Source organism: Schistocerca piceifrons, chromosome 3, assembly GCF_021461385.2.
Source record: "Schistocerca piceifrons isolate TAMUIC-IGC-003096 chromosome 3, iqSchPice1.1, whole genome shotgun sequence".
In the NCBI taxonomy this organism is placed as follows: Eukaryota; Metazoa; Arthropoda; class Insecta; order Orthoptera; family Acrididae; genus Schistocerca; species Schistocerca piceifrons.
Genome location: NC_060140.1, coordinates 657,370,928 through 657,383,255, shown reverse-complemented (window position 1 = coordinate 657,383,255; position 12,328 = coordinate 657,370,928). Strand labels below are relative to the sequence as shown.

The following is a 12,328-nucleotide window of genomic DNA, read 5'->3' as shown; positions in this document are numbered from 1 at the left end:
AGCAGTCTGTTTGTCCAGCAGTCTGTTTGTCCAGCAGTCTGTTTGTCCAGCAGTCTGTTTGTCCAGCAGTCTGTTTGTCCAGCAGTCTGTTTGTCCAGCAGTCTGTTTGTCCAGCAGTCTGTTTGTCCAGCAGTCTGTTTGTCCAGCAGTCTGTTTGTCCAGCAGTCTGTTTGTCCAGCAGTCTGTTTGTCCAGCAGTCTGTTTGTTATGCCTGTCTGTGAATCAGTATCTCCACTATATGGTGAGCAGTCTATCCTTTCCATAATATGTTAGTGATAATATTGGAAATACTAATAATAGTATCAAGCAGTAACAATGTCACACTGTTTAGTTTACAAAAACAATCTCTAAGCCCTTGTCTAGTGCAGCTTTATAACACACGCCAAAATTCAGTCTGTTAACTGTCACTCCTCAGTGTTGCAAAGTTGATTACAGTACACTGAACTGTGAGAGACATCATTACTTGATGTGAGACGGTATACATGTACTTGCATAACATCTGCTGCATTGATGCTGGACAGCAGCAGTTATTTGTGTGTTTTGAAAATTTCTTGTTAATATTTCCCACTCCAAAAATAGTTACATCAAGTGCATGAAACTAATGTTAGTATACAGATATTTAATGAAATATTTTCTAAGCGTCCTCAAACAGGTGCTATATTTAAAGAATGCTCATCCTATCTGGTGGTAATATGTTTAAAAAAAATTAATTCTTGTAATAATGTTAACAAACCAGGCTATCGGACTTTGTAAGTGAAATGCAGGTTGTAACTGGTGTCGTGAAAACAATCATGTAATAAGATACCGTTGTTGTTGTCTTTAGTTCAAAGACTGGTTTCATGCAGCTTTCCATGCTACTCTACCCTGTGCACGGCTCATCTCCAAGTAACTACTGCAACCTAAATCCTTCTGAATTTGCTTTCTGTACTCATCTCTTGGCCTCCGTCTACAATTTTTACCCCCCTCGCTTCTCTCCAGAACTAAATTGGTGACCCTTAATGTCTCAGAGTGGTCTACCATCTGATACCATCTTTTAGTCAGGTTGTGTTGCAAATTTCTTTCTCCCCATTTCTATCAGTACCTCCTCATTAGTCGCCTTTGTCAGCATTACACACACACACACACACACACACACACACACACACACACACCTGTACTCATGCAAGCACAACTTGCACACACATCTGCAGTCTCAGAGAGCTGAAACTACACTGCGAGCAGCAGCACCAGTACATGATGGGAGTGGCGACTGGGTGGGGGTGACGAGGAGGCTGGGGTGGGGAGGGGGAGGGATATTACGGTGGGAGTGGCAGACAGTGAAGTGTTGCAGTTTAGACGGAGGGTAGGAGAGAAGGTGCGGAGGGGGGGGGGGGGGGGAGGGGGTAAGTAGCAGAAAGGAGAAATAAAAACTAAAATTAAAAAAAAATTAAAAGACTTGAGTGTGGCGGTGCAATGACGGCTGTGTAGTGCTGGATTGGAAACAGGGAGGAGACCGGATGTGTGAGGACAGTGACTAACGAAGGTTGAAGCCAGGAGGGTTATGGGAACGTAGGACATATTGCAGGGGAAGTTCCCACCTGCGCAATTCAGAAAAGCTGGTGTTGGTGGGCTGGCCAGAGTGGCCAAGCGGGTCTAGGCACTACAGTCTGGAAACGTGCGACTGCTACGGTCGCGGGTTGGAATCCTGCCTCGGGCATGGTTGTGTGTGATGTCCTTAGGTTAGTTAGGTTTAAGTAGTTCTAAGTTCTAGGGGACTAATGACCTCAGAAGTCAAGTCCCATAGTGCTCAGAGCCATTTGACCCATTTTGGTGTTGGTGGGAAGCATCCATATGGCACAGGCTGTGAAGCAGTCATTGAAATGAGGGGTATCATGTTTGGCAGCATGTTCAGCTACAGGGTGGTCCACTTGTTTTTTGGCCACAGTTTGTCGGTGGCTGTTCATGCCGACAGACAGCTTGTTGGTTGTCATGCCTACAAAGAATGCAGCACAGTGGTTGCAGCTTGTCTTGTAGATCACATGACTGGTTTCACAGGTAGCCCTGTGAAATGTGGACCACACTGTAGCTGAACATGCTGCCAAACATGATACCCCTCATCTCAATGACTGCTTCACAGCCTGTGTCATATGGAACCTTCCCACCAGCACCAGCTTTTCTGAATTGCGCAGGTGGGAACTTTCCCTGCAATACATCCTACGTTCCTGTAACCCTCCTGGCCTCAACCTCTGTTAGTCACTGTCCTCACCCATGCAGCCTCCTCCCTGTTCCCATTCCCCCTCCTCACCTTCTCTCCTACCTTCTGTCTAAACTGCAACACTTCACTGTCTGCCACTCCCACCATACTATCCCTCCACCTCCCCACCCCAGCCTCCTCCTTACCCCCACCTCCTCCTTACCCCCACCCATTCACCACTCCCATCATGCACTGGTGCTGCTGCTTGCAGTGTAGTTTCAGCTCTCTGAGACTGCAGATTGTGTGTGTGTGTGTGTGTGTGTGTGTGTGTGTGTGTGTGTGTGTGTGTGTGTGTGTGTGTGTGTGTGTTGCTGACAAAGGCCTTAATCGCCGAAAGCTACGATTGTGTGAATCTTTTTATTGTGTCTATCGCGGCTCAGCATCTCCGCTATACGGTGAGTAGCAACTTTCCTTCTCTCGTACTGTTAATACTTATTTTTTGATATAGCTTAGAATTTAGGTTGAAGCAAAGCAAACTTACATTTTAAATTCTGAACATAACTGCTGTTCAGCAGCAGTGAATTAAATGATTGATTTGAGGAAATCAGCCAGCCAGTTGCAGGTACAAAGGTTTATCAATAGCCGTTCACCATTATTTCAACAAGTGTAAAACTTACTTCTGAGGGAGGCAGTTTTACAGTTGTTGAAAGAATGGTCTAGTGTTTTAATAAATCTTTGTCTGCAGGTGGTTGGCTGATTTTCTCAAATCATTCATAAAATTATATTTATAACCTTTGTAGGTTTAGAGAGAGGTTTTGACAGTGGTGACTGGATTCCACTCTTTTAACTTTTGAAGACAGCAAGGACAAAATACAGGAAGTGAAAGATTATCTACTACTTGTACAGAAAGTAGATTGCAGTCATAAGTGTCTAAGGATTTGAAAGAGAAACAGTAGTTCAGAAGGGAATGAAACAAGGTTGTAGCCTATCCCCCATGTTATTCAGTCTGTACGTTAAGCAGGCAGTAAAAGAAACCAGGGAGAAATTTGGAAAGGGAATTAAGAAAATAAGATCGTTGAGGTTTACTTATATCATTGTAATTTTGTCTAAGATTTGAAGGACTCCAAAACAGCAATTGAATGGAATGAATAGCATATTGAAAAGAGATTACAAGGAAAAAAGTAAAATAAGGGTAATGAAAACAATTGAATTGAATCAGGCAATGCTTGAGGGAATTAGATGAGGAAATATGTCATTAAAGAAGTATCACCTTATGAAAGACCATTATTCTTGTGAATGTGGGACAGTGGTTGACAGTATAAGTAATGGAAATGGAACACCACAGCCATATTGTCAAAGTACTTATTATTCAGATGATTGGTTTCAATGCTACATTTGCATGATCTTCGGGTTCTTTTTATCAGAAAACAATTTATGTAGTTACAATGCCTGTGTCTAATAATCTAGTTGAATGTAAAAATGAGATATCACAACTGCTTTAACATTGTAAAAGGAACAAATTTAACCAAACTACTCTGTGAGTGTACACATCAATGCATGGAAAGGCTTTATAATTATTTTTTTAGAAACTCTAATCATAAAATAGATAAAAGTACATGAACATAAAAACACTCAATAGAAAAATGTATCATAGTAATCATACACGTGGGTACTAGCATACGTGTAAAAGGAGGAAGTGCTGCATAATTAGGAAGTACTGGATAGAATTGGGGAGAAAAGAAATTTGTGGCTTATCTTGACTAAAAGAAGGGGTGTTGATAGGACGTATTCTGAGGCATTAAGGTGTAGTGAATCTGGTAATGGAGGGAAGTGTTGGGGGAAGGGAAGCGGGAGTGGATGTTTAAAAATTATAGAGAGAGACCCAGGCATGAATACAGTAGACAGGTTCAATGGCTGTGGTTTGCAGTAGTTACTCAAAGATGAAGAGGCTTGCACAGGATAGATTAGCATGGAGAACTGCATCGAATTAATCTTCAGACTGAAGACTAAAACAAATGTTCTGCAAGTCTTTTTAGTTTTATTATTTTGTCAAATATTTTATGAAGTTATTTAAAAGTGTTATTGACATGAGCTATATCATACTGCATCATTATGCAATCTGTCCGTGACATGGGCAACAAACAAAATATCTCTTCGATAAGTTAGTTTGCCTCTGTCTGATAATGATATAATCAAGCTGATTAGAGCACACTTTATATGGCTTTGCATTATAAATGGCCTTTTCAATTTATGATGCATTTTCATTTCACGGTCCATAACGTTTTGTTACATGGCCAATAGCAACACTGTTTAATTTGTTACATGGCCAATACTTTAGTTTCAACCTCCTCCTTCAGGTGGTTCTGCTATATTTTGCCTCTGTCATATCTTTATTTACTGTGCTGTCACTCGAATGTTTTCCAATGACTCTAGTTTGACATGTTGATTCCTGTTTTGTTTTTTAATTAATTGCTTAATTGTAAGCATATTTAATACACATTTATTAAAAGGCTGTTTTTTGTATACATAATTAATTTATTAATCCCTTCAAATATAATCATTTGTTTTTAGGAAAGAATCTTACCAAAATGTTTAAAGTTGGGTATTAGTACTGATAAAACTTGTAACGTAATGGAACTGGCAAAGTTCATTGTTCATAGTGTTCAGGATAGAAAAAAAGAAATCAAAACACAATTGCTAACTGCTGCTTATTCAACTATTTCAAAGTTAACTTGCTGAAGAAGCTCCATGATGGAAAAAATGGAAAAAATTCTAGATAAGGAGATTGAGGGATGCCAATGAGCCAAATGACTATCCAAGAAAAGTCTTTTTGAAAAATCAAAGAGGAAGGATAGTGACGAATTGTGAAACAGATAACTGTTGGTCTGAAATATTCAAAAATTGGCATGATTTGCACAACTTAAAAATTAAAGTGAGAGAGTTAGTCCAGATGGTGGTGTAACCGAGAGGTGGATCCTGGCCCAAATAAGTTTTCAGTGTAGATAAGACACAGCTCTATTGGAAATAAAGTTTTTGATGTTGAGCCACAGTCATGCAATACTGTTTAAAAGAGTAAACTGCCATTTGACTATGTATTACTATATTTATCTTTTGTACTATCAAGATTTCAGGTTTTATACCATTCGCAAGTACAATGCTAAAAGCTGTTAGACCATTATGTCGTATCTATTAAGGATGCAGGGTACTTTTCAGTCTCAATGTTATGTAAAAATCAATACCTATTTCTTTCAGGCTCTGTTTATAATGTATTTGTTTTACAGATTTTTTGTTGATCTCGGATAATGCGGCACACTTTCTAAACAAATTAGAAGTATTTTGAAGATTTTTGAACCTGCTTAGGGTTATTAAAAAAATTACAAAGAAATTGATGCAATTTTTTCCAAAATGCTTTCTCAAATTGAGGTACCATTTAATCTAATGTTATACATTTGAAGGAGACCAAATTTTTACCAGATACGCATGACATGATGCCAGAGGTACTAGACCTATTTAATTCCACCCATTATGTACATTACAAGGATAAAAAAATATCACATCTTACATTTTAATTTTTATAATTTTTTCCTAATAAAATGTTATTTTTTCTATAATTTAGTGGATTTTGAGATAAAGCTTAGATCTACTACATAAGTATGGACTATTGCAAGTTACAGAAAAAAATCAGAGCAATGCTTCATGAACTTTAGGAAATATTTGTACCTCAATGCTGAAAAATACAGCTTGCGAGAAATTGTGAACGAAGAGATGAGTCCAATTTAACTGTACCTCGGAACATTCCTGAAGCATAGTCTTCATCCTGCAGCATTTCTTCATCTTCAAGCTTCCTCTTCGCATTCCTTTTAGCACTTCTTGCTTCTTTGTAACTGGAAGAGCAAATCTTTCAGCATCATGCATCCATTGTCCGTCACATGCAAGTAATTGATCTTCCATATTAGAGCCACATTTTGTGCCTAAATTTCTCAGGACTTCCAACCTTCCTATCACTCCATCACTGAAACATATCACTGCATCTAGTACACCAACTGTTAATGTATTTAGTTCTACAAAAAGAGTCTTGGGTAATTTTCCCCATATGCAATGGTTGAAACTTTCATTTGTATTCTGAGTGCCCCCTGAAGACATGTACTACGCAAAACAGGGTCACTCAGGTCTCTAAAAACTGATTTTATTTCATTCATAACAGGCTCAGGAAGAGAATGCTTATGATGGTATATTTGACCACTTTCTTTTTCTTTTTGGTAACCACACCAAGAATCTGCTCCTTTAGAGCAAAGTCCGTGAGCAGGGTGGTCATCAGTGGACAACTTATGAAAGTAGGTGGCCCACACAGCTTTTCTCATTGCTATACCAACATTGAGGTGCAGTTCATGTAATAGCCAGTCCATAATAACTCTGAAGAAGGTCTATTTCAGTTTCTGCCAATCAGCCTGTGCCAGTCAGAGTGTTTCCATCACATAGCAACTTTCCTTTCATTTCTCTTCATAGCTTCCTCAATCTAGCACCCATCCTCTTTTGCACATATCCACAACACTCCACTTTTGTTACCAAGTTATCACAGTAAACATTGAACTCATTAATTTTATTGAAAGCTTTAGAGTCTCCATCACCCAGGTACTTCATATATCTAATATTATAAATGGGCACCGACCTCTGAAATATTTTTAGAGCTCCAGCACACTCCATACCTCCACTGTAACCAGCATAATTCTTAGAACACCGATGTTAAATATGTCCTTCAGTGTTACCATGGCAGGTGTGGCAGTACTTAGATAAGCACTCAACATCAACAACTTTTCCATTCTCCAGAGAAGTAGCACTTAAGTCACCATTCAGGGAATGATGTCCTCGATGTTGCCTTGTCCCATCAAGTGCAACAGCAATGTCCCCGGTTCCACTAATATTTAAAGTTTCTTCTACTGCACGTTTCACGGATGCTTTAGACACAACCGTCAAGGCATCTAAAAATATTTTTATGTACTTGCTGAACCTACTGGGAGGAGCAGGAAGGTCCATCAAACCACAAAACGTTTCAGCAGCCTTTTTTTCCTTTTCCTATTGCATGCACTAACTTCAAATTCGCACCATACAAATTATGCACAATGTTCGAAGTCATGTTTTAGGTAGATTTATTGCAGGATCTTCACGGAACAACTAATTTTTGACTTTCAACCCTTCCTGCTTTATTGTTGTTCAGTTATTTCCAGACAGCCTACACCATCACATTGTTTACATTTTGCCACCTCCTTTATCAAAGAAGTTAAGATGCCCACATCAAGAATGACTAATCCACTAGAAACAGTGTCATCGTTAACACAAAAATTTGAATCACCAGGGAGCGTGTCAGCCTTGCCGCAGTGGATACATCGATTCCCCTGAGATCACCAAAGTTAAGCACTGTCGGGCGTGGTTGGCACTTGGATGGGTGACCATCCAGGCCGCAATGCGCTGTTGCCATTTTTCGGGATGCACTCGGCCTCGTGATGCTAATTGAGGAGCTACTTGACCGAATAGTAGCGCCTTCGGTCAAGAATACCATCTTACAACCGGGAGAGCGGTGTGCTGACACCATGCCCCTCCTATCCGGATCCTCCACCGAGGATGACACGACGGTTACTTTCAACAGTGTGGCTTGGTTTGTTTGTGAACTGGTTACCACGGAGATCCCTTTTATTGAAGTTCTTGATGCAAGCATAATTCATATTTATTGCACACTAAAGGATATGTACTTTCACAAATACATGTAGCATTTGGGCAACAAACATTCAGTAACATGTGAACAAACTGCTTCAGTGAAACAAAAGTAAATACTAGCAAAGATAATCACTTACAGACACTAGAAACCTGCACTGTTGCCAACATATAAAATGTATGATACGTGTAATTGCTGGAAACAGAAAGTTCAGTTCTTTTCGAAATAATACTGGTTTCTGTAACAGAAATAAAGGAGGCGTGGTGGCATACATGACCGTAACTTTAAAATTAGGTATATATGGGTCATTTTTCATTTGAAACCCTATAATGTATACATCAATGTAATCAGGAAAGACTATAGAATTTAATAAAATAATTTAAAAAATTTCGATTTTTCTACCATTTATAAGTACCCTGTATCCTTAAGGCAGTCCAAAGCAGGTAAACAAGACTAACACGTCTTTAAGATGTAACTGTCAAAGAATTTAGAAGTCTTTGGACTGCATTAATAGATATGGCATAATAATGCTGTAGAGTGGCATAAAAGCCAAAATCTAAGTAAGACAAAAGATAAATACACAAAGCAATACTCAGTCAAATAGTGGTTTACTCTTTAAACTGTATTTGAAGTTTAGGTTCTTTCAGGCATTCCCTTCCAAGTGTAAAAAGTCTGCATAAGGTGCTAAAAGACTTATCAACTTTGCTCCTTTGTTGCTAATGCTGCAGGTGACATTAAGCTGAAACCACTTTTAGTATAAAGGGCTGAACAAGAAACAGTTTGGAGATAAAACAAGAAAGATTGAGTGACCTATATTCCGTTTGAAGACTGGTTAAAAACTTACTTTTTTCCAAAAAGCAAAAAAGCGTTTGAAGGACAACAAATTAAGCAACAACACGTTGCTTGTTTTGGATAATGCTCCAGGACACGTGATTAATTTATTCGAATTACCTGATGATGTGGAGATAGCATATCTTCCCAAAAATACAACAGCTCTGTTCCAGCCGATGGATCAGGGTGTAATTGCCACTTTTAAGTCTTATTATTTATACGGGAGTTCAGTAAAACAATTTTGCCAATGTACATCATCAGAGATGCCATAACCAACATTAGCAAATCAGGTAGGAATTGAAATCAACCACATTGAACCAGGTTTGGAAACAAATTTGGCTAGAACGCATAAAAACTCATGAAGGTGATTCTCATTCCGAAATTTGAGAAGACCTACTGAACTAAGAAAACCATCTTCTAATTTTGAAGATTTGGCATTCTAGATGCTGACAGAGAATCTCTTTCAAACAAGGAACTATTCCAGTTAGAATGAGCATGTGATAAAGAGCCAGAGCCAGAACCTGAACCTGCTGTGTGCCAGTAGGTAACTGCAAAAAAAACTTGTGAAATGCACTTTCTTATTTTCAACTGGGAGTGAAAATCTTTTTTCAAAATGCTCCCAGTGAAGAAGGCAGTGCTAAAGTGTCTCTAAGAGCAAACTCAGCCATTGCCTGTTACAAAACATTGCTAAAAGAGACAGAAAGCAAAGTGAAGCAGACAACGTTGAAACAGTATTGTAAATTGATTCAATCCAAAAAAAGTGGGAAGTGAGGGTGACGGAACATACTAGCGTAGTGATTCTTTATGTTAATGTTTGTCACTGGATTAAAACATTTGTAAACTTTTTTATTGTAGGTATTTATGAATTTGCGCTTATGATTTTTTACGTTTATGTTTATTTGTTTATTATTGCATTGTTTTGTATTTTCATTTTTAAGCAAGCATTTTTATGAAATAAAAATAATAAAATGCTCTGTGAAGTAAAGACTATATTTCTTTGCAAAATATGAAACAGATCCAGTTAAATTTGTGTGGTTTCTTTTCAAAATTGTTGAGTTATAAAGCTTTTCGCTTTACGGCCGATTTCACAGAATGCATCTAGGCCATAAGGCGAGGTATAGGTGTATTTTAAATGATTTTATTGAACTCTTCGACTCTCTCATAGGCTTTTGGACCATTTTCTGTGACCTTTTATTTCTAATGCTTTCCCTATTTTTGAATCCAGAAGACTACAGAAACTATATTTTGTTTATGTAATTCTTTTTAGTATATAGTTAAGACAAGATGGATGCATGTTTTGTCTGAAAATGATATGCTCATAAAATATACACCATGCTGTTGCCATTCTAAATAATTATATTTTCAAAAATTCAAAAATATCTTGTTGCAGGGCTGAAAGTATTTGCAATATGCTGAATGGTCATGGTTGGCCAGCCACATGGATAAGTAGCAGCAAATCACAGGAGGCTCGCCTCGAGGCAATAGCTACATTGCGCGAGTTCCGGAACCGTATTTTGATCTCTACAGACCTGACAGCACGTGGCATAGACCTAGAAAATGTTAATCTGGTGATAAATTTAGATTTACCATATGATAGTCTCACATATTTACATAGAATTGGTAGGGCAGGTAGATATGGGTCTCATGGAATTGTGATTTCTATAATAGCTGATGGTAAAGAGCTTGAGGACTTCCAGAAGATGTTAGGCTCATATGGCGGGGAAAGTGCATATGTTTATAAGCTTACTTTGGATCATTTAGTATTAGACTTGTGGGCTTACAAGATGGATGAATTTGAAAAAATTCAAGGAATTGTTGTTAATGATGAAAATGACAAGGAAACAAGAGCTACAGTACCCAACTCCCTCACCGGAAATGCCAGAACTGTTGTCAAAAATCAGTGTAATGCAGATGCAGGAGGATGCAACAAAGAGGAGTCAGTAATGCTGGCTAAATGCGAGAATCTGGATGAACGGATTTCTGATGCCCATGTTTGCATGGATGCGAATAATCTAAACATTTCTGAAGAAGAGAGTACAAATAATAAAATTGACAGAATTGCTAAAAACCTGCTTCATGATCTAAGCAGTAGTGATTGGTTAACAACACTTGAGCCATACAGTGAACTTGTACAGATGGGAAACAGTGAAGTTGTTGAAATATCACTAAAAACAAATTGTTCTCTGAATCTGGTAGAAATGACTAAAGATCTTGAAGCATTATTGTCAGTGATTGAACAAAAGGCACAAGTAACATTCAGTGAAGCCTTCGAAAATTGTAGAAATCTTAAAACTGAAGAGCTACTTAATGATTTGTGTAAAAGTGGTACATTTGTCCTTCAGGAAGATATCTGTAGAAAAAAAGCAATTTCAGTGGGAAAAAATCAGAATTACTCTAGTCAAAACAATAAAAAGACAGTGAATAAGGAAATGTCTTATCCATGTCACATACCTAAAACTCCATGCAATGATACATTAATTCTTAGAGAGGAAGTCAGAGAAGATGAAATGGCTACAAAATTGATGATCCTGAATGGACAAAATGTAATGAGTAATGAAGCAAATAATTTTCCATTTCCATGTCGTGCTTCTGGCAGAAAAGTTAAAGTTAGTGGTGTGAACCCAAAATTAAGTAAATTGCATCGGGAGGCTCACGCTAAAGGATATCCTATTGGAGATGTGTACTGTAGTCCTGAAGTTCCTGAAGTGAAGTGGGATAAATGTTCTAAATATATTACAAGAAACAAACAGAGTATCACCCAAAACCAAGGTGTGAACTCTCACAACACTTATTCAGGGATAAGAAAACCTGATAGCACTAATTGGCATTATTATCTTGAAAACAATACTGTTGCCAACAAGAGATTGGGCAACACTAGTAAAGGTATTCCTTTTGATAATGCAGACTGGCACAAGAAATGGAGAGAACAGATATATAGGCAGTATTTGCAGTATGTAGAATACTTCCAGTACATGATGCAGCAGCAGTACATTTTCCCTTAAAGCACTTTATGCTGTGAGGCTTAGGAAGTAAAATGTTGGTAATTTTGAGATATTTTGTAAATTGCATATATGTATGAAGTGTACAAAATGGATTTTTGATGTTAATTTATTTAAACTCCTGATATTGAAATACAGAGATTTGGTAGTAAATAGTTTTTCCTTCTCTTAATTGTGGATGACCACACATAAAACTCTGTGACATTACCCTGTTTTATATTTGTTCCATTGGCCATATGAAACTGACATCCATTTTTTGTTTAAAAGGCTGGGCAGAGGCCTGTTCTCTCCCCATTTGTCGGGTAGCTTTCCTCACTCTCACCACACTCATATTCTCCCTCCCTCTGTGAAATTTCTAGCAATACCAGGAAATTTATTTTTCACTGCATCTAGCTACAGACATAGGTGTTTCTTGAGACTCCAAAACTTGAACAATTGTGTTCAAGAAAATTCAAAACCAGCCTGATACCAGCAGCATTTAACACAGTACACTGGTTACCTATTAACAAATGAAATAATCTTTTCCAATAATGTGAGAAGATGTGTGGTACTGAACTGCAGATGCAGTGTGGTACTGTGTGGCTTAAGTGTGTGCTACCTTTTTTAGAAATTTTA

General features: G+C 38.0%; 1 protein-coding gene across 2 annotated transcripts in view; it reads left to right on the top strand.

The window, feature by feature from the left end:
* The window catches only part of LOC124787956 (ATP-dependent RNA helicase dhh1-like), a 49,181-nt gene extending 37,315 nt beyond the window's left edge, over positions 1 to 11,866 (top strand). For both annotated transcript variants that reach the window (XM_047254959.1, XM_047254960.1), the window contains one exon: positions 10,105 to 11,866. In XM_047254959.1, the coding sequence (XP_047110915.1) occupies positions 10,105 to 11,716 (1,612 nt within the window). In that variant the 3' untranslated portion in view covers positions 11,717 to 11,866. The remainder of the gene's footprint in view (positions 1 to 10,104) is intronic.
* Positions 11,867 to 12,328: the final 462 nt, after the last annotated feature.